The following is a 22,914-nucleotide window of genomic DNA, read 5'->3' as shown; positions in this document are numbered from 1 at the left end:
TTCTAAGATGCTTTCCTGCTCATCAAGAGTGGTTATCTGAGTTACCATTTAGACTTGAGTGAGCCTTGCTGCTGTCAGCTTGAACCTGTCTGGCCGTTCTTCTCTGACCTCTCATCTGCAGAATTGCCAATCCCAGGATGTTTGCACTATTCTGTGTAAACTCCATGAACTGTAGTGTGTGAAAATCCCTGGAGACTAACAGTTTCCAAAATACTCAGACCAGCCCATCTAGCACCAACAACCATGCCATGGTCAAAGTCACTGTCCCTTTAGTTCCTGCTACAGCATACAGAGACATCCTGTACAACTGAGTGCTTCCGACTTTGTGTTAACAGTTTGGGGAAAGGCCCATATTTGGGAGTGATGGTCAGGTGTCCACTTACTTCGGACCGCATAGCATACATCACGACGATGATGTGATGATTTACGACAGCTGCCGACGTGTTTACGACAGAGTTTCCAAGGAGACGTCAGGAGATAATTCTTTATTACTACGCGGTTGGCGCGAGGACCTTCAGGGGTGCACTGTGCGCGAGAGAGAATGGGTGGAAGGTAGAAGGTAGAAGGTATGTGTGTGTTTATAGGCTAGTCAGTAGGCTAACGAGACAAAATAGCATTTAACAAAAGACGTTTATTTTTCATTCGTGAGGAAAATAAGGCTTAATTTCCAGCTATCTGAATAGCAAGATACTATGTGTAACTGTATGCTCTGCTCTCTATTAACGTGCTAAAATAGCTAATACAGTTAGCAGTCTAGCTAGCTAAACAACAGCACACCAGTTTGTGTTTTGTACGCAGCTTGCTAAGGCCCATACACCTTACAAACACCGTCATGTTGGATAAGTTTCACGTATATTTCTTAATATTATTATGAACAAGGTGTTTAATCTCTAGCCACTGGCTTTGGTCTTGTATTCAGCTTATAACTGCGGAACTGTTTTAACGCTAGCTAATATAAATAAGGTTATGGAGCAGAGATTGTGAGTAAGCTAATGTCCTTAACGATACACATCTGAACGTCTCCTCGTCTAATTATCTGGATAAATAGCTTCTTTCCCCTGCTTCTAGTTAGCAGTTAGCAGTAGGTCTCTAGTGGAAGTCAGTTTGGTGTCTTAATTTGTCACCTTCTAACAAAGGTTTGTAATCCAGTTGTGTTCCTGTTCTCAAGGCAAGCATGAGAGAGAAGACTTGTGAAACATCGGTGAGATGTTTGGGAAGGTGGTATGATGGAAGGTTCGGGAAAGGAAAGGGAAATATGTAATGGAAGATCCTTCCCATGGCTCACTCGCACAGACAGCAGGTTTTGGAAACTCACCGACTGCTTCTCTTCCCTCCAGCAAACTACCCCGACTACACACCACCAGGTGAGCTGAGCTGACCTGACCTGAGGAGTGTACTGATCTAACAACAGTCATCTGCAGGAGCTCACAGTACACCTGTTGGTCTGTTTGGCTAGCACCATCTCTTTTCTCCAATCTTCTCATCAGTTCCAAAGCACTGTTGACTTGATTCTCTCGATTCTGATTGGTTGATTAGTTTTCTATAAACAGGAGCTTGGACAGTCCAGGGTGTCCCAAAAGTCTCCATACATAGAGGAAATTAACACTTTTTTTCCCTGCAAAATGTAACTTTATTTACAAAACATCCTCTACATGATTGCCATTTCTTTGTAAACACGCACAGAGTCGTCTCTCCCACTCATGATGATCTCGTGTTAACACATCTGTGTTATGCATGTAACCTGCATGTCCATCTCAACCTTGCGATCCAGCCATGAGAATGATTTCAATACGTTCTTCTTTCATCAAAGGCATTCTTAAAGGCTGAAAAAAAAATATATATATAATATAGTATAAAATTTTGGAAGACTTTTTGCTAAAAAAAAAAAAAAAGAGTGTTAATTTCCTCTGTGTATGGAGATTTCTGGGACACCCTGTAGCTCCACCAGTTCATATTAATGCGTTCATTCTCATGTTATAGTTTCTGTAATAACAGCTTACACATAGATTTCGATAGCTGTTATAATTTAAGGGATAACAAAAATAATTGGATTTGCTCATGTTCCACAACATTAAAACGTAACAATAAATGGACAAAACGTACGATGTTCTTTGATGAATAAAAAATTTTAGGCAAGGACTGACTGTTGAAACTCCTGTTATGTACTCCACTCTATTTACTGCTTATTTAAAACGCTCTGTGCTATTTTTTAATCCCTAGAACAATTACATGGAAGTCCGTAAGCCAGTGTTGGAGCTGAAAGATGTCCCTCCCCCTCCACTCCACAGTGCCTCTCAGCAGCCTCTTGCTCTGGCCCCCCAGCCTGCGCCTCCTCCCTGTCAGCTCCCTGTTTCAGACCCTCAGCTCCCCCAGCAGCCGCTTCCTCAGCCCGGTAGCCCTAAAGTAAGCTTGTGTTCCCGTTGTGAATGCAGCCTGCACATCCAGCCGCACTCTGGCTCACTTGAAGCCAGGGCCCACAGTTTCGGTGATAGTTTTGGTGGCGGCTCTAGCATTAGCAACACCGTTAATGCTAGCACTGGTGGTGGCATTCCTGCACCTTTTCCCCCTGCACAGCTACAGACCCCACAGAGTTTTGGGTTCCGGGTGGCCTCAGTAGCCACGTCTCAGCCCATGGCAGCTCACACACACCCGTCCTGCTGCGGGCGCCTTCACACTTGTTCCTCTGTCTCAGTGGGGTGTCTGCAGTCAAAACACGTGTCTGGCTCTGCACCCATCCACGGGCCCTGCGTGGCCTTATCTGGGTGCTGCCACTGTAACGAGGAGCATCGGGTGGAGCAGCACTACCATTCACACGGTGACACACCCTCCTCTACTCACCTCTGCACTAACCCTTTGTACCTCGAGCACAACACAGTCTGTCAGAAGGGAGCACACTACTGCCATCAGTGTTTAAGAAAGGTTGGTCTCTAGGCAGCAACACAGCTTTACATACTTCAAAGGGGTTGTTGAGTTTATTGCAGTCCTTCAGGAGTTATAGAGCTGATTTATACACATCAAGACTTGCGTACATGGGCACTTGCATAGATGTCTGCTTTCCTACTTGCACATAACAAGAGTTTGTGCTCTAGGGGGCAGCATAGCAAGAAATCAGTATTAACAGAAAAGGGAAAAATGGAAAAAGCCATTTCTGAGCCAAAAACAAAATGTTCCGTATTTCATTCTAGAAATAAATAAACAAGACAACATGGGCGTAACAGTTTCGCAAATTACTATAAACCAAGTAAGTTCTCATCGAAAGCATTTCACAAGTGTTTTCACTTCAGCTAGTGTTTAAATTCACAGTTCCAGCAATCACGGAATGATTGATGCTTTAGATTTTAGTAAGTTGTGTTGCTGTGTTTTTCATCACTTACATTGTGCCTTTACTGTGAGTATGTTAGAAGAAAGAAGAAAGGAAAGTGTATGATCTTGCAGGCTGATTAAATTGGCTATTACAACGAGAGCTAGATCCGGTAGAAAGTCTCCCACTGTACTATGATATCATAATTGTAGTTTTTTTGTAAATAAACCCATTACACTTTAAAAAAAGAAATAATAATAATATAAGGGCTGGGAGAGAACATCCCCAGCCTATAGGAGAAAATAGAAAACTTTGAATGCCATAAAGGGAAAGTTTGTTTAGGCGACTGAGAGCATCAATGTGTCTCTGAGCCCCACAGTTACCCTAAAACCTGCTCTCAACTCTATATCGTGACACAAATATGCAAACATGCTTCAGTGCAGAAGTATAAATCAGCCCTTAGGTGGACCATATTGTTTTGTTCCATGTATCAGTACATCAATTCAAGAGCCATTTGTTATCTGCCAGTGAGAATCTCTAGTTATTGAATGGACATTTAGTACTTAATCCCTATCAACTGCATCGGTAGTGCTTTTGTGTTTACCACAAACAATAACTGCAGCATCTTTAACATTAATGTTGGTTAGACTTTGACCTATTATTGTGACCTATCTATTATTTGAAACGGAACCTGAATAGTTACTTCAGAGACTGTCAGATGAGCTAATGAAGACATTTTGAGGCAATTGTACTGATCATTAAATGGAAGTTAAACCCTAAATATTTAACAGCTTGTTGTACTTGTATGTAACTATGTGTGTTCAAGAAGCTGCACATATGAGGCTGATGTTGATACGAGTGAATTGTTTAGCCCACGCAGGGTTTGGGTGCTGCTGACTCTGAGAAGGTTTGGCCAAACATCCCCCCTCCTCAGCCCTGCTCTGCTACTGTACCTATATGTAATGGCTGCAGAGTTCCTGGAATCTCCAACGATGGCATTCTGCACCCCACCAGCAAAATCAACCAGAAATATGGTCAGTGCACACAGATGCATTTATTATGTTATAAGGCATTAGACAGAGGTTATAAATGATAGGTGGACACGTTAGCTACATTTGCAGCGTTCTTAACTTTTTTGGAAGCACACAGTCGACACGCTGAATAAAAGCAGCGTAGCAGTTTAAGGATTTTCTGTACTTCAAATTTAATGGACTTGCTTTTATATGAAAATTATTTGAAATGCATCAGGTGACCACGTGCATAGTCATACAGCAGGTTCTGTTACTCAGAAGTGGTTTCCTTGTGCGGCAGCTCTAATTGTGTGTGTGTATATTAGGGTCAACTGAAGGTGGCGGGCAGGAGTCCTTGCCCCCAGTGGGTGTGTTTTGGGACATAGAGAACTGTGCTGTGCCCAGTGGGCGTTCAGCTGCCACAGTGGTGCAGCGACTCCGTGAGCGTTTCTTCCAGGGACACCGCGAAGCCGAGTTCATCTGTGTGTGTGACATCAGCAAGGAGAACAAGGCTGTCATTCAGGAGCTCAACAACTGCCAGGTACACAGGAACATGCATGCACACAAGCTCACTAAACATCAGCCATCATTTGCAAACACTTCCGATTTGAGCAAATATATCCATCACGTGCTATCCACCTTATTTTGCAAGGCAGAATTATGTAATAGCATGTATTTTCCCTTTTTGTGCGAGACTTCAGGTTCAATTCAGAAGCACTTGCTTGTAAATATAGTAAAGTAACAAAAGTATTGTAAGTTGCTGTTTATTATTATTATTATTATTATTATTATTATTATTAATTTTGTTCTGTTAAGGAGACCTGTGTGGGGGAAGGCTTGAACAGCTAACTCATGTCTGCAGTCACTCATGTTACCTTAACAGAAACTGTCCATTTCCTCAAAGTACTTGGTTACCCAAGTACATTTACAAATATTTTTGTACTTTAACTCAAGCAGACATATGAATAGAAAACCTCTACATTTTTTCAGGTGCAAGATTTTTTGTGCTTTGTGAGCTATGAACGTAGCTACTATTATATATAGCAAGCTACTATTATGAACAGATGTAGCTAATGTTAATTTCCTCGCTAGCCTCACAGTTATACCTGTAAACATTTAACTTTGTTCATGCGCAGTTGAATTTATCTTTGCATTGATATTCTCGTGACAAGATGCCGCCTCAGAGTTTTCATTGGCGCACCAGAGCCTAAACACTTTCTTGGACACGGATGTTCCTCTGAAGGTTTTCTATCTGAGTGAAGAGCGTGCACGTGCAATCGCTTCAGTGGCTTCTTTATATTCAAATACTGTAACCAATACCGAAGGGCTTCATGCTTTTGGGGAGGCGTCTGGAGATCGTATGGCGTCTCGCATTCACAATTAGGTCTGGTGTGTGGTTTATGCTTAAAACACAACTGCTTTAAGAAAACTTTGCCAGTTATTATGCCAACGCCTGACTGCACAAACAATACCAGTTTTCCATGAATTCATAATTATTAATGTTAACTATGAGACGTGAACTATGAGAAGTGACAGTGCCGGTAGATGCTCTGATGTAAATATAAACTAGTGAGCACAAACCTTGTGTCCTTTAAAATGAAACTTTAAATATACTTGTTCACTTCATTATGTGCTCTCCCATATGAAAGTCTGATATTTTAAATTTCTGTTTTTTGGTTTTCTGTGCACACCTTCTTTCAGCTCAGTTGTTGCATGCTGTATTTTTACTAGGTATTGTGACAGGTCTATTTTTTTTCTTTTTACAGATTGCTTGATAAATGTCCTTAGGTTTTATTTTTTATGTATATTGATTTTTTTTTTTTTTTTTTTTAATTTTTTTTTTTTACTGTCTATCCTTCTCACAGGTCACTGTTGCTCACATAAATGCCACAGCCAAAAATGCTGCTGATGACAAACTCCGACAGAGTCTGAGGCGCTTTGCTGAAACACACACTGCTCCTGCCACAGTCATCGTAGTTTCTTGTGAGTTTATAACATAAAATTAGTTCTATTGACTTCTGTTGCTTTCATGAAGATGTTGAAAACTAGGTGTGTGCACTGGTAATCGAATACCTAGTTAAGTGTTTGCGGTGCCACTATTCCAATACTGAAATCACTGTTCAGGTATTCATTATGCCCATATGAATTCAGTAAGAAAATATGAAAAAGGAAAGCTGCCTTTGATAGTACTTTGATGCAGAGAGCAGCATTGTCATGATTGGCATCTTGGGAGTGGGCAGCCAGATATGAAGTTCACGGGAGAGATAATACTTTTCCCATAACATCCAGTGCAACTCTATTTGTCTTAAATGACACAACCATGGACACAAATCAGGTTTGCAAATCAGGCCCATTTTCAAGACAATTCCTTTCAGTTTTTCCACTTGTTCTGTAAATCTGTATGAACCTTAAGATTATTATAAACATGCATTGCCACAGCGATCACATGATCATATTAAATTTATTAATCCAGTGCGGTTTTCAGACATGCTTCCTACACACAAATATGACAGTGATTATTGTCTTGTAAACTGTTAAAGTTGGAACTGTCACAAAGTTTGGATTATCCCCAAAGTGGTTAAATGAATATCTGTTACAGATATCTGAATTATAAAATTAGGCAAAAGACACTCTAGGCAGTGGCTTAATTAATAAATTGTCCTTGCTAGTCACATGCACTTGGCTAATAGCATGGTGCATTTAATTAGATGAAGAAACATTACAGTGCCTGTGAGCTACTGTCATTTGATTTCCTTTTTTCACTCATACCCTTGTCGATTTGTAGCTGATGTGAACTTTGCCAGTGAGCTGAGTGACCTGCGTCATCGCCATGGCTTCCAGGTCATTCTGGTGCACAAGACTCAAGCCTCACCTGCTCTGCTGCAGCACGCACACCTGCACGTCCTATTCGAGGACTTTGTCTCGGAATTGCCTCCCAGGATGCTAATCAAATCGCAGGTATTTATCTTTTCATCTTAACCCTGGGGCAGGAATATTTAGTCAGCTAAAAACATTTGCAAAGTCTCATAAGAAGATATATATTTTATTTTTATTCATTGGCCAGATGTTACTAGAGATACATTATGCCTATATTTTATGAATTCTAGCCTACTCTGGCCTTTGTTAAACTTATGGCCCTCTGTACAGGAGTGCAGCCTTGCCCCAAGCTACAGCCATGACGTGCTACTCCTGACAATGTATTGGATTAAATACAGGCTGTAGGTTGTGTACAATTATTTGCATTTTTTTTTATTCAAGCTTGGCGTAGATAAAGAAATCAAACCAAAAATTCCTTATACATCTCAAAGCCAGTAACTAACCCAGTAGAAGAGTCCCAGACAACCCAGAGTGCTCCCTCTTTCTTTGCTCCCCCAGCCCTGTTTCAACCTCCTCTTTGTGCACAACCTCCCCACGCACCGCGACTCCAAGTCCGTCAGTAGCAGGCTTCAACGCCTGTCCAATAACTGTGGTGGGAAAGTGCTGGGCGTGTCAGGTGGCACCGCTGTGCTCCGATTTGCCAGTGCAGAGGCAGCTGAGCGCGCCCGCAAGCGCATGGAGAACGAGGACGTCCTAGGCAACCGCATCACTGTGTCATTTTCCCCTGATGGGCTACAGGAGGAGGAGGTGGAGCGGTCTCGGCCTGCTGCCTCTTCCTCCTTTTCTAGTGCCCTGTTCCTCCCTGTGGAGAAGCCGCGGTCACCACGTCGCCCCAGGCGGGCATTGCGAGCCTCTCAAAGTGGCAGAGACGCTGGGGTAAATGTTCCAGAAAGACCTTACAGCCCTAGGAAAGTGGGTCATGCTTCTTCCTGCAGCCCAGTGTTGAAGTCCCTTTCCCAGGTCAGCGGTGTAACCGTGCCTTGTGCCTCCATTCTCCCTTCATCCTTCAGCCGTTAAGATGCTTACACCAAGCCTGCTTTCCAGCTTAATAAAATTCTGAGCCCATGTGTCCAAGATTCTCCAACAAACCAAAGATTCTCACAGAGAATGTTCCTCACAATTTGGCGTGTCAGTTCGTACTCACCAGGCGAAAGCCAAGTTCCAACAATCAGCTTGCAAGTTATCAGATGTGTGTTTGGAGAATGTTGAGACAGTGTGCCAGGGTTTAACAAGTCTGTGCTTACCCCATTTGCTCATAAATCCAATCCTATCTGCCTACCTACAGCTCCCAGAAGACCCTTCTGTCCCTGCTGTTGCCTTGCTGCAAAAACCGTAACATGGAGGACTGATTTATCTTCATGTGACATATCATGGATTAAACTATAGTTTTGCATGAGTTAAGATTTCTTTAACTGCTTTTTGTCCTTTCCATTATCATTCATATCTTTGCTCATCTACTCAACTTTATTTTTATGTCTTTTGCTTTGTAGCTCCATTTACTTCCATCCATTTTGCAGAGCATACTATTGCAGGAAATTCTAACTCCAGTTAAACTGATTACTGCTTTACCTTTATGCCCATTATGCATTTTATTGTTTTAGGAGCTAAGAATCATCTCTAAATTCTAGTGTTTTTTAAATTGGTTGGGACAGAACTTTACATCTTTACATCATTACTTTTTGTTAGAAAGTTTTGGAGTTCGACTTTCTTGCAACAGGACTGAAACATGGCAGCTACCTTCTTTTTCCTTCATCAGTAATATTTACCGTTTGTGAGAGATTCATGTATTACTTTACTTAAACCCAGGACGTGAGTGGTATGGAGTCTAAGCCCAGGACAGGTTTCCCTCTGGAGAAAGTCCGTGCTGCATCTGCATCTCCACAGAGCAATGGCCTCACCTCTCAGCTGCAGCCTGCTAAACCAGCCTTCCCTGCAGAGCTTCCACAACGGGGCCGCAGGTACTTCTCTTACCCCTTCCTCTTATGTTAAAAATGGCATATTTGACTTTTATCTGTATTGGATCCGCATCTCTAGTTCACTGTGAAAGCTGCACCTTGTGCTGCCCTTTTGAGTTTAGCACCAGCCCTGATCCTGAGCCCATAATAAAGGACTTTAAGAGCATTTAGATGGAGGGCTTTTGCAACATTAATATTGCAACATTTAATATGTAAAAATATCCTACCCATGGTACATTTAGATCTCTAGCAAAATTTACCCCCAAGGTCATGGATACAGATTAAACATTAATTTACCTTGCTGCTATAAGGTTTATAATCACTCAGCTTTTGTTTTGTGTTTTTACCTTGTTGGTTGCAATTGATAATTTGGCAAAAATACCAAAAAAATGTAATTAAAAAGATTATATTTTAAGGTGAAAAAGATGTATGTGTTAAGATAATTCAGGTAAAATTATTAAAAATTGAGTGACTCAGCCTCAGCATTCATAAATTGTATTATTCCTGTGATGACCTCAGTTGCTCATAATCAGGATGCATGAAAAGGGTCCCTTGAATGTCCCTGTAGCTTGGATATTGCAGCACATGAATGTGCCTGGCGGGTCGTGGATATTCGTGGTAAGGGCTTTGAAAATAAGCTGGTGATGTAAGAGTCAGGTTTTGTGTGCATAGGAGAGACTCATGCAGCCTGCGCAGTACTACAGATTCTCCAGCAGAGTCATTTCAGGTGAGCACTCCATCAGCTTTCAGCAAACTCAACCTACACACTTCCTTCAGCCCGCTGATGTTCTCCCAGGGATCCTGGTCCTCAAGGTTTGTGTCTTTGGCAAAACATGCACAATATGAGCTCAATTGTCCAGATACTTATCCACATGCAGGTAATCAGTGCTACTACACATCTCTCTTTCAGGAGTGCATCTCCGTGTCTGTCTAACCGTTCTTCACCGCTGAGTGTTCCCTCTCGTAGCCCATGTCCTGACTCTCAGCCTGAGCCCTTCTGCGACGGTGCAGACATCCAGGTAGCCAACCTTGACTACAGGATGTCCAGGAAAGAGCTGCAGCAGATTCTGCTCGACACCTTCGCCAAGCATGGCAGGGTGAGAGAACATGCAAATCCTTCTCTATCCTCCTATAGCATATACATTTCAAAGCCTGATATCGAATACTACTCGATTTTCCATAATATTTACGTATTCAATGGTAAAAACATCACATTCTATTTTTAATTTTAGTACATGATCATTCTGTTTATTGCCATGTATTTTCCATGTTTGCCCTTCAGGTGAAAAGTGTTGAGCTCAGTCCTCACACAGACTACCAGCTCAAAGCTAAGGTACAGATGGGTTCTCTGCAGCAGGCTATAGGAGCCGTCAGTATTCTTCACCGCTACAAGATTGGCAATAAGCGTATTCATGTCTCCCTCATCACTGGTGCAAATAACAAATCACTCACCTGCCTCAGGTACTGAACTCTAACATGCGGCAAGCATTAATCATTACAGTACAGGTTTATATCTCCACTGCTTTTATTTGCAGTGAGCACACGGGACGTTATTGACGTAATTCTCTGTTTCCCTTTCATACAGCTCAGAGATAATCAGTATTCTTCAGGATTCCCCAGCTAACTGTCTTCCACTCTTCAAATTCACTGAAATTTATGAGAAGAAGTGAGTCACTTTATATAGACAGTACATGTGTACACTGATTGCTCTGGGTTTTTTGAGGTGTTGGTATTAAAAAAAAAAAAGTCATTAATTGTTTAAAACATGATTGTATGAGAATGCTAAATGACCATGTTCAGTTAGTTAATTACTTTAAGTCATTCATTACATTACATTTTTTTAAATTTCAAATTATTTAAAATATAGAATAACTTAATGGATAGTTTTCCTTGGTGAGGATGGGTTCAAAAGTTCAAAAATTGCCTTTGTGGTGAAAGAATTAATTGAAGTAGATTTATTCTAAACAATTCACTACATTTTAAAATGTATATTTTACAAAACCATGTCACAGTTTTTGGCCCCCCTCTGCATTTAGTACTTTGTGCAACATAACAGTAGAGTCTTCTCCTATAATGCTTGATGAGAGAGGAGGGTACAAAGCTAGCTATATGTAACTGTTACATCAACTGAACAGCTACCATTAAACACATTGCTATCAATCTTTTAACACTGCAGTTTCTGCTGCTAGATAATCCTTAGATTGCTCAGGAAAAAAAGAGTTTGAACAGTAGATGCTTTACAGGCAAATTACAGTTTTCCAGCAGACTGCATAATTAATCATGTATTTATTGTGATTATGTGATTATGATTTTGACTCAATCATTTGCCCATACTTGACTAACTGTGCTTTTGGTTAGTTTATCTATAATTAACTAATTGTTGTGCAGTTGAGTAGCAGTAGTTTAATCATTTGTGGTCTGGGTGTGTTAACCTGTTGTGCAGGTTTGGCCGTAAACTGGTGGTGAGTGATCTCTACAGATTGCCAGAGGTAGTGGCTGTGCGTGAACAGGGTGGAGGACGCTTGGTATGTCTTCTCTCCAGCAGCCTACCTAGACATAGTCCCCTGGGCTCCTCTCAGTCCCATGACGGCTCCTCCACCAGCGGCAGTCCTGTGGTGTTTGAGGAGCTCGAGTACCACGAGCCTGTCTGCAAACGTCACTACACACAGCAAGATTTCAGGTAGGACCATTAAAAACAGGACTACAAGTATGTGTTTGCAGCATGGATCGTGGTAATAAAATGCATGGCATGTTTTCTGGAAATCAGTCCTACCTGTCATTTATCTTAGTCTTTATGTCCATGTGTGTAGTGAGGCAGATTACGACCCTGACACATACAAGATCCCTTTTGTTGTGGTGTCTCTGAAAGCCTTGTCTGCTCATGTGCACAGTCTGCTGCAGTCTCATGAGGGTACCATCCCCTTGCTCAGGTAACGCGCCTGCCCTCATTCACATGCTAGATACAGATGCTAAGTCGAGTATTTTTAATGCTGAGGGAAAAATGGACATCATTTTGTTTGAGTGTGAATTACATGATATTTTCAATCAGTTTCCCAGAATGTTATGCGTCAGAGTTCAGTCCGTTGACAGTGGCCGAAGAAGGGAAGCTGGAGGGTAGTGTTCCACTGGAACACCTCATTACCTGTATACCAGGCATCACCATTGTAACTGCACAGAACGGCTTCAAGGTCATCAAGTGGATCCACAACAAACCCCCGCCACCTAATGCAGGTACACACATATGACTGAGTGACATGAGGGAGAAGCATCTGGCTGAAGTTTATTACATTACTATTGAGTCAAAACATTAACTCGGGTCTCGGTGCCCTTTCAGGTAATCTGCTCTTTGAGGTAATAGTTATAAATGATTGTCATTTAGTGACATTTAAGTTACTACTGATGGTGCTTTATGAGAATGATGGATTGGGTGCATCTATCAGATCACAGTAGGCTGACGCTGTAAGTTTATATTAGATGAAAAATTGTAAGAGTTTGTGCACACTGCATGCGGCATGAATATCACCCTCCTCTCCCAGTGCCTTGAGCTAGCAGCTTGACATGCCTACAGCCCGCAGTGCTTCTTAGGTAAGGCGTGTCTCTCTACAACAAGGTTTACAAATGAAATTTTTAATTGTTAAATTATGGTCAAGGCAACAAACAGCAAATGCTGGTGCAGTTTGCCAAGGGCACTGATAGTTTTGGGTAACCTTCTGCCAGATGACCTTTTTTCTATTTTGTTTTATTTTTTTCACCTTTTCAGTCATGCAGATTCATGGTCATACATTATAAATAACTTTTCTTGTATGCATTTTTGGGAGAAACATATGGCAGATGGAATTATCTACCCAGACCATCACTCGCAGCTAGGCAACATCACCTTGCTTGCTAGTTCTGCTTTGCATAATGTTGAATCCAGCTCAACTTATTTTGCCACACTTGCTGTTCCACATTCCCTTGCTCTTTTTTCCCTTTGAAAATGAATGGGCACAAAATGTCGGATAGAATTGTTTAAATAGGTCTTCAGTTCCAGTACACCGAAGGAACCAAGACCATTATGTAAAAGAACAGGAGTTACCCAAATGGATCCAACAGTTTATTAACTAACTGTTCATTGCATGTGAAGCGCAGTTTCAAGCCTGTTGCGTGTGGGGGTTTTTCTCTTCTCTTTGTGAGCATCATTCCACTAGAAGTGTAAACAAAACAAGCATGTCCATTGTGTTTTGGCTGTGTGCAAACAAAAGCAAGGTGGAAACTTTTCTGCTTTCCTGGTCGTGATATAAAACACAGACTAGTTGGCTAAATGCACATTTTAAAATTCTGGGTAAGGTGGTCTCATTCAGTAAAGCTAGCTTTTGACCAAACAGCTATGTTAAGTAAGTTCCATTCCAATTTTTTCTGGTCCACAGAAAAATACCTACAGGATTGTTGTCAAGGTGGAATTCAAAAACAGCCACCTTCAATCAGCATCTCTAGGAGCACATCCCAAATTATTGTTCTAAAAGAAAGAGGGACATATGCAATGACCTTTTGTTATAACGTTTTCCTTTCTTTCTTTTTTGCGGGCATGGATTTGCACAGACCCGTGGCTACAGCGCTGTAAGAGCCCAGTAGGAAATCCACAGCTGATCCAGTTCAGTCGAGAAATCATAGACCTGATGAAAAACCAGCCCTGCTGCCTGATGCCCATCACTAAATTTATCCCTGCCTACCACCATCACTTTGCCAAACAATGCCGAGTCTCTGATTATGGCTACTCCAAACTGCTGGAGCTGCTGGAGGCTGTACCACACGTACTGCAGGTTGGAGTTTTGTAATACTGTCGTTGATTTTTTGCATATGTGTTTTGGGTTATTAGTGCTTTTTTTTTCATCGATTTATGCAGGATTATTTAAGAAAGTAACACCAGAAGAACCAGAGTTTAAGTGAAATAGTGATTTGTTTTATTTTTTATTATTATTTTTTAATTATATAACTACAGTACTCTTTTCTGGACTACATAACATTTGTTGGACAAAATTGAGCCAAGTATGCATCATACATAGAAACAGTCGATGCATGAAATGAAAGCACATGCTTAAATAACTATCACCCAGCTGTAGCCTAGTGGAAAATAGACATGGTGCTATTTTAGGTAAAGTTTGTGTGTATATGACTCTGTAGTTATCTTCCAAATAAAAATGCCTGGTACTCTAAAGTGTCTTGTCCAACAAAGCTGCATTTATATGGGATATGTATTAGACATAAACTCGTGTTTGCCAGGACCATAAGCATTGTCTTTTCCGCTGCAGATCCTGGGCCTGGGCTCTAAGCGGTTGCTGACCCTCACACACAGGGCGCAGGTGAAGCGTTTCACTCAGGACCTGCTCAAACTGCTCAAGTTTCAGGCGAGCAAGCAGGTCATCATCAGGGACTTCATGCAGGCCTACCACTGGTCAGTCACCTGCACGATTCTCTAATCTCTTTTCTGTCTTAGACGTAATTAGTATGCACACTGAGATACACCGGTGCTACTTGTATTGATCTGATACTGCTCTGTAATTATGTTTATTATTCCCACTTCATAATTTATCAGCATCATAATTTATTGCTTGGAGGTAGGTGTATGCTGATGTAATGGTGTAGTTCTTAACACCTGCTGTGAAAATGCCAGCAGTTGCTAGTACCACTGCTAGGGATTTCTGCAATAAAGCATCACTTGCCAGTTGCCAGTGTTAATGGTGAACTGAGCAGTCAGGTTATTAATTCATTCCTTCACTTCTGTGAGAACATTCAGAATGTGAAAAGAACACAACTACTCAGATGGGTTTGCTTCACTTCTACTATTTTCTCCTAGAATAATAATGAAGACGTTAACATTATGAAATAACACACATCATGATATGCAGTGACCAAACAAATATTTTTTAATCTGTATTAAAAACTCCTATAAAGTTTCCAACCCGTTGTAAAGGGGTTGTCTGCTTCCCAGTGAAAGATCATAGAGTAATCAATACAAGAAAGGTAACAACTAAATTCCTCTCACATGTATTAGTTTGTCTGCTTATTAAAAATGATGTGTGTGTCCGTGGTGACAGGTGTTTCTCCAGAGACTGGCGAGTGGTTGACTACGGAATGTGTGACTTGATGGATCTGCTGACTGAGATTCCTGACACGACCATCACCATCACACAGCAGGAATCTGACACGGTCATATCCGTACCTAAGAGAGGTGAAGATTCTCAGCATGTACCCACATTTCTTCAAAGAGCCTAGAGTTTTTAAATGTGTTACAAAAGTTAAACTAAAAGCTTATTAATAAGACTTAAACTTCTACGCACTTCAATTCTTTTTAATATTCTTTTTAATATTACAGACTTCTGCAAGAGTTGGATCACCTCCCTTTTATACAAACAACCTTTTTAAACTAAATTATGCAATAATTGGATTGTGCAGTAGACTGCTGAGCAAAATTGTAACTGTTTTCCATGTTTTGTTTCTTAGAGCGGACCGCAGAGGAGATGGAGCGCACCAGACAGTTTGGGAAGGAGGTAGTGGATCTGCTGCGGCACCAACCACACTTCCGCATGCCCTTCAGCAAGTTCATCCCCACTTATCACCACCACTTCGGCCGCCAGTGCAAGCTCACCTACTATGGGTTCTCCAAGCTCATGGAGCTGTTCGAAGCCATTCCTGATGTCCTTCAGGTGAGTGCTGATCAACCTGCCATCGCAGCTCCACATCTCAGCTTTGCATCCGTTAGCCATCTGTTAGATGGCTTGTTCATAATGTTGCTCAGACTTGATTGTTTTAGTTAAATAATTTTTTGCCTGACATGATTTACATTCAAATATGCAACATTTCAGTTAGTAAAATTGCAAATACAGTTTTAAGGAATTGGACTGTGCTAGTTATACATCATGAACCATTTCACAGATTGTAGAGAAGAACAGGTTCAGAAAAGGTGAAGCTATATGTGTTTTAAATAATAAACAAGAGTCAGTGATTGGTGAGCAAAGTGTTGTGACATTCTGTGACTTAAACCGGCATACCTAGAGTTGCATTTCTTCAGCCTCTGATCTTTGGGCCTGTGTGCAGGTGTTAGAATGTGGTGAGGAGAAGGTACTGGCTCTGACTGAGGTGGAGCGAGTAAAGGCTCTGGCAGCTCAGCTGGTGAAGCTCTTGCGTGCTCAGAGAGACTGCACACTACCTGTTAGCCAGCTGCTGGCTGAGTACAGCAAGACTTTCGGTTACGGCCTCCGCCTACAGGATTACGATGCCAGTACACTGCCTGCCCTTCTCGCCAAACTCTGCCATGTGGTCAAGGTAAGCAACTTGGCAGCAGGTGATATTTCAGCACAGCATCAACAGTATTCATAGTTGCCCACAGACAAGTAGGTTCAAGAAAAAGAAAAAACTATTTCTTACTGACTTTTGCAAAACCCACATTTTCATTTGGTATTGTAGCTATGTTTAATACACTTCACAGCGATATGTCGCACCTCAATGCTGTAATTATAGTGTAAGCTACTACTTTTTAGCCTAGTCAGTTAGGTTTCTGGGCAACCAAAGCATCAGAGTCTGGGCAGTAAACTGGAGCTTTCACATGCCAAATTTATGATTTGTCCACCCCTGATTTTAATATTCAGAATATGCATTATTTTTTTTTACATTTTAAACGTGTGTTGTAATGCTTCACTTTTCCTTCCTGCTAATATGGCCTGTTCATTGGCCTGTTCATTTACTTTTTTTTTAATACCTTAACAAAGGTAGTAGATGGAGCTGAAGAAAAAGAGGTCCAGCTTATCAACAGAAAATCACTACGTGCACTTACGTCCCAGTTGCTGGCTGTAATGATGTCACTTCCTGATGAGCACAACTGGCTGGGAGTAGAGGCACTGCAGAAGCAGTACGAGTCGATGTACGATCAGCAACTCAACCCCTGCGAATACGGCTTCGTCTCGCTTACTGAGCTGCTTAAGAGCCTGCCTTACCTAGTGGAGGTGTGTATGTGTGGTTGTGAGGGAGAACCTGCCACTGGAGTACTAACATATTAACATGTTAACATATTAAACCTATTCAGGTCTGAATATTCTATTAAAACCATTTCACTGCATTTATAGGTCATCTGATCTATTTGTGTGCTTGAAGCAATGAATCTTGACAGGAAATATTAGGATGTCTAGTACATACAATTGATAATTTGATCATTCTCTGTACAGTTGTATGAAGGTGAGGAGGAGGATGATAAGGCCAAAGATCGAGTAAGGTTAACTCAGCTGTACCAGTTTGCCCGAAAAGTCCGAGCCCTCCTGCACACCTACCACTATAACCAGATCTTCCTGTCTGAGTTTTGGGGTGCCTTCAGCAAGTACACGGGCCGCGAGTTCCAGCCTCGTGACTACGGCTACACCAGTCTGGATGAGCTCCTGGCTGCTATACCACAAGTCAGTTTTCAAATGTTTCCTTCTATTTTAAGAACATCTGAATGTTTAATACAGAATACTCTCTAGGGGAAACGGTAGGAAAGGAAGGCAATGAGTTTCCTGTTTAGTGTTTTCCTTAAACTCAAAATGCTAAAGTTAAATATTTTTCATTTAACTATGTCATTGAGAGAGCTGCTGCTTTGATGCTGCAGATTTAACGCATCACATTACAGCTTGTACTTCTAACTGACTGACTGGTAGCCAGTATATTTGGGTACAAAGCTGACTCTGTGCTGCTTTTTCCCATATCGACACAAAAGCACTCTGTGCAGCACCTTTTCCTACTCTAAAAGTGCTCTCTGTTTAAACTAAACATTATGTAGCTGTCCACTAAAAGGATGGAAGCAACATTGATTGGAAATATTTTTTTTTCTCCTTCATTACGGACAGCACATGAAGCCACCCAGCATACTTAATGGCAGGGGAAACAGTGCGTGCATGGGGGATGATATTGATAGTGCTGTTTAGATTTTCCACCCATTTATTTCTATTTATAGTTAAATTTTTTCTACAGGTTGTCTGGATCAAAGGCCATGGACACAAGAAGATTATAGTCCTAAGGAATGATATGAAAGGTGAGGGAACATCATTATACACACTGTATGAACGCCTTATTAAGGGCTTTGTTACCTACTGGCACAGCATACCTGAGATTCTGTAAAGATTGCCCAGGTGATGAGATTATCATTTTATAAACCACTAACAAGGAAGGCATCAAGAAAAATTTGTGAAAAGATCTAGATTTCCTACACGATGAATACAAATTTGTATGTGCTAAAATAATTTTATGGTTAAGTTCATACCTGCTTCATCATTAGTGAAAGGCTTACCAGTCAATTACTAGCATATGCTCCTAGATCACTTGAGTTTCAGCTGTACCTCTAATGGAATAATGTTCACCTGGACTCATGTATCGAGTGTGTTGCTGCTATTTCTGCCTTTCATTAATGTGTGTGCGTCATCAGCCCGTGGCAGCCCTGCCAACACAGAGAGCCCTCAGCTCGAGGAGGCCCGAGAGAGCCAGAGCCCTGCCAGCACACACAGCCCAGGTAAACACACACACAGACAAAAAAGTGCTGCATCAATAAATTGTACATAGCTGATGTGCGGCAGCATCTTGCTCAGGATCAGGTGATTATGGTGATACTGAAATGCAGATGACATGAGGTACAATACACTATGTGTACACAATAACTACAACTACACAATATGTGCTGGTGTGAAAGGAAATAACTCCCTATACCCTTTGGTGCATGTATTCACCATAACAATAAAAAAAACAGGCTTGCAGCAAAAAATTTGCTCTAAATTGCTGTAAAATAGTATGTCTATAATAGTACACCACCTACCATGATCAGTCTCTGTAGTGGCATACTGTTTTAGTGTGGGAGTATGGTGGTTGAGGCATTGAGATTTCTAGTTTGCTTGCTTGTTTTTGTACTCTTGCACTAAACAGCCAGTCAGAGGACTCTCACCACTAGCTTCTATTTAGCATGCTTAGTTGTTGCTGACTAATCCCAGCAGGGCTAATAAAGACAGTGGTTGATTGCTCAACAGTGACTGCCAGCTTTGTTAAGACCCTAAGATTAAAAAATAAAGTTGTGTTAAAGGACAACTAAACTTTATTCTTCCTGGCCTCAGGTGGCAGTACTGCTGAGGCGGAGCTGCTGTGTCTGAACTCCGGTTCTCCCGTGGACCTGCTGTGTGGGCCGGTTCCCTCCTGCCTGCCTTCCCCTCAGCTACATCCTGACCCTGTTCTGCTCCAGCAGAGAGACCTCATCCGCTTCGAGGAGCACTTGCACAGCCAGCCCACAGGAGGCACCAGAGAGGATCAGCCCGTCCACGACCGCCAGCCTCAAGCAGCCCTGCCGCGCACTGAGCCCCGCACAGCTTCAGATGAGGTGAACGAAACGGAGGAAACATCAGTGTCCAGTGTAGGTGAAGTTCCCACCAGTAGTGTTGAAAAAAACACAGAATGTCAGAGTGGGAATGCTGAATCTAACGATACACTGGACTCGGTGGTTACCAAGCCCTCGCAACCTCCCAACCTCAAACCATTGGCCACAGAAAGCCCCAGCAAAAGAACCTACCGGAATAAAATAAAACTTGCAGCTAATTTTTCCTTCTCCCCAAACCCCTCAGTCTAAGGTTACTCGTTAATCAGATCAAGCTCTGGGAAGTCGCAGTATTTTATTTAATTTTTTTGCTCTCTCTGTTCAAATAACTTGAAAAAGGCTTTATAATCATCCAGTGAAATAAATCTTTGTAACTCTACAGAGCTGTGGCTGTGAAGGATTTGATCTGACTAACAGTAGCCTGAAGGTTCGTACCTCTCCCTGTGCTTCTTCTGCTTCTGTCTCTTAAAATGTTCAATGCACTTGCTCATCATTAGTTGGCTATATTCACAGCCTTTGTTTAGTTTACAATCCCATTTTCCATGTTGGTTTAAATCCTGAGTATTTCAATATTCTGAATTTTTATGTTCTACTGAAAAATCACGTCTTCTAGAATATGTTTAAGGAAACATGAGTTTATATAAAACAAAAGCGTACCTCCAAGTTAGCTGTAACTAAGGCAGCTTCCGTCCTTTCAGAATATTATTTCCTCTTGTTCTGTGCTGTTTTGAGAATCATGGTTTTCACTAAATGAAATTATTAGTCGCATTTGAAGTCCTCTGACCGACCCTGCTCTTTATGCACAGTATATTATAACAAATACAAAGGAGACATCATCTCCTATTTATACACAGGATGATTTTAAATAATATTAAGTTATTGAAGGAGGGCATTGATTATATTAATTATAATAATCTTTAACCCAGAATGATGCAAATTCCTTTGTATTTGTAGTATTTCTGTAATTATTTGTATACTTTAGAACTCTTGAGAGTTTAATATCTAAACTTGTGTTTTTCTGTAAGGTTTTGAGTAGATTTCTGGTCCATGCTTTAGTGCACATGTTTAACAGCCTGAGTTTTAATGGCATTTTGTTTGACATCTTAACAGTGCAGTTGGTTTCACTTTGTTGGAGATTAGAAGATGGGCAGGTGTCAGTCTGGATGTTTGAGCTAGGTACAGGACATGCATGCAGGATAAAGTCGAGGTTGTGTTACGGAGCTCTTTTCTAGCTTGAAGCGCGCCATTCGACAGCTGATGTCGACAGTAAAAGTTGAGTTGGCGCGCACACAACTCCGCGGTTCTACTGCTGGAGTTCAAGCAGAAGCTCCATTTCAGTTTTAGCCACGTATGCAGCTTTTGCTTTATTTCGATTGTTTGGGGATTTTTGTGTGTGGAATTTTATATGCACGTAGTGCATAGATAATTTCCTGTGTGATGTGATATAGAAGCTGTAGAGTTTTAATCTGTTTGCTTCCTGCATTTTCACGGCGGTTCATGATGGCAAGAGCCAAGGTTGTTTTCTTTAACCTTGATCAGTTTCTTTGGATCGGTTGACAGTCTGTGCTTATTCTTAATGCAAGACTTCAGCATGTGTGATTTATAGATGGGTTTTAAGGCACTGGAGTCGAGGATGGGAACTGCTCAGAGTGAAACACCATGGTATCAGGGGGACACACACAGGCCCTCTGATTTTTCTGTGGACCGAGCCGGGCTTTTTACAATGGCTTGTATCAGCCTTGGCACCATGGGAGACGAAGCGAGAGAGAGAGCTGCTAGAGCATTCCCTCCTGCACTCCCTTAGCATATTGTTGTTTGTAAATTTCTTTTCTGTTGTCTTGTTTAGTGTGTTTCTTGGGACTGAAGACTTATCCTGCATCTGTTTGTGCTGTCTGGGTTATCCCAGGACAAAAAACCTAGACTGATCATCTGACGAGCTGCCATTAGGATCTGTATTTGTGCAGAGAGAACCATGTTTTGGGAGAATCTCCCTGTAAAATGGCTTCCTGTTTTTATTGTGAATATACGCGATTCATTTTGAAAATGTGACGATATCTGGGCTCTGGCCTCAAACCTGACGGTCATCAAAATGACTGCTGTTTTAGTTTAAAGAGGTCCTGCTGTAAGTTTAATGCCAGTCGAGTCCAGTCTTAGTCAAGTTTACAGCTCATGTTCCTAATTTCCTGACTCGCCATCAGTGTGGCTGCATTACGTCCCAAATTATTTACTTTCATCCCAGATTAAAAGAGCTGTTTTTTTTTTCTTTTCTTTAAAGATTATCAAAGGCCTGATATTTATTTAATGGAGGGAACGTTCGAGCTGAGTCACACTGGCTGTAATGAGTCCTAATTTTGCTGCTACACTTTCAGTTTGCCGTTTTGGGGAGATAATTTGGTTACAGCTAACTCGGAGGACAAATCCGGAACATCTTGTTTGTTGCGCTACAATGAGAAACTAATCTTGTTTGCCTATGCACGTTTGCATAGTTTTGATTTATTAAGTATCATTCTGCTGGGGGTGTAATGTTAACGAAGTTAAATGTACAAGGCAGTTATGAGCATTTAGTTGAGCAGCGGCTCTTTTCCAGCATGGAGTGTTTTGGTTTATGTGGTTAGGGGTCAGTTATGTGTTTTTACATATTGACCTGGAGCAAGTGCAAAGGTATTAGATGTGCTGGATTTATCCTGATTCCATCCTAATATATCCAACCAGTGATGTTAAATGTTCTTGTCAGAAATCCAGCAAGTAATTACACTAATTTGGGAGATGCTCTTTGGTGAAATGATGCGCAGATTCAAGACGACTGTACAGTTATTCTCTCATCAGAAGCAGAATGTTGTCACGTTATCCCGAAACTCTGTGTCGTGCCCCCTTTTGGTTCTTTCCGATGTAATTGAGTTGCATGTTCTTTAATGTATTGTACCTTCTGCCTCTGCTCACTTGGTCACTCTCACCCCCATCATTAAGCCATTATAACATTCACTTTTATGTGAAGTGCCCAAAATATTTCTGTTAATAAATTTCACAAGCATCAGTTCTGACTCTGACGTTTTACTTGTTAATCCTGGAGGGTATTAAAAATTTCCACCCAATATTATGGCTGTGTAACTGTATAAACACTCCTTTTCAACCCCATACAATCATAAAGAACAAGAAAAAAACTTGGCCTGCTCAGTCTTGTTTGTTAATGTAGCAGCTGCAGTTATATGGATGGATCAAATCCAAACTTGCCTTTCTTTAAAATTAGAGACTTTTGTTTTATGCCAGCTAGCTTGTTTAGAGATATTCTCCAACATTTGCTAAATATATAAGGAATAAAACCCTTCTGCAGTGTGCTGTTATAGGAAAATAATGGTGTGATGTGGCCCAGTGTGAAGTGGAGTTCCTGTTACCTCCCTGAAGTGGATTATGTTC

The 22,914-nt window shown here is 41.3% G+C and overlaps 1 protein-coding gene across 4 annotated transcripts; it reads left to right on the top strand.

The window, feature by feature from the left end:
* The first annotated feature begins 285 nt into the window (after positions 1-285).
* LOC113538351 (meiosis regulator and mRNA stability factor 1) lies at positions 286-22,534 on the top strand. Of its 4 annotated transcripts, none has more exons than XM_026933338.3 (26): positions 286-559; positions 1,169-1,364; positions 2,221-2,919; positions 4,173-4,335; positions 4,638-4,852; positions 6,177-6,294; positions 7,097-7,269; positions 7,687-8,148; positions 8,995-9,146; positions 9,816-9,956; positions 10,054-10,240; positions 10,426-10,604; positions 10,729-10,809; positions 11,587-11,823; positions 11,954-12,073; positions 12,193-12,374; positions 13,722-13,942; positions 14,432-14,574; positions 15,218-15,351; positions 15,624-15,826; positions 16,218-16,445; positions 16,889-17,122; positions 17,342-17,566; positions 18,120-18,180; positions 18,571-18,654; positions 19,247-22,534. In XM_026933338.3, the coding sequence occupies exons 2-26, from the start codon at positions 1,224-1,226 to the stop codon at positions 19,750-19,752; spliced, it is 5,289 nt and encodes a 1,762-aa protein (XP_026789139.3). In that variant the 5' UTR covers positions 286-559; positions 1,169-1,223; the 3' UTR covers positions 19,753-22,534. The 4 variants fall into 4 exon arrangements, with proteins under 4 accessions (XP_026789139.3, XP_053088159.1, XP_026789141.3 ...); XM_053232184.1 differs by having other exon boundaries at positions 286-566; XM_026933340.3 differs by having other exon boundaries at positions 287-559; positions 2,221-2,403.
* The last annotated feature ends 380 nt before the right edge of the window (positions 22,535-22,914 follow it).

Source organism: Pangasianodon hypophthalmus, chromosome 2 (genome assembly GCF_027358585.1).
Source record: "Pangasianodon hypophthalmus isolate fPanHyp1 chromosome 2, fPanHyp1.pri, whole genome shotgun sequence".
Taxonomy (NCBI): Eukaryota; Metazoa; Chordata; class Actinopteri; order Siluriformes; family Pangasiidae; genus Pangasianodon; species Pangasianodon hypophthalmus.
Note: the sequence above shows the minus strand (reverse complement) of the source record. Positions and strands in the feature narration are given on the sequence as shown.

Coding starts and splice junctions, on each gene's coding strand:
- LOC113538351 (XM_026933338.3), top strand. CDS start 1,224: ATGATGGAAGGTTCGGGAAAGGAAAGGGAAATATGTAATGGAAGATCC. Junction 15,352..15,623: donor CATATCCGTACCTAAGAGAG/GTGAAGATTCTC, acceptor TTTGTTTCTTAG/AGCGGACCGCAGAGGAGATG. Junction 16,446..16,888: donor AACTCTGCCATGTGGTCAAG/GTAAGCAACTTG, acceptor ACCTTAACAAAG/GTAGTAGATGGAGCTGAAGA.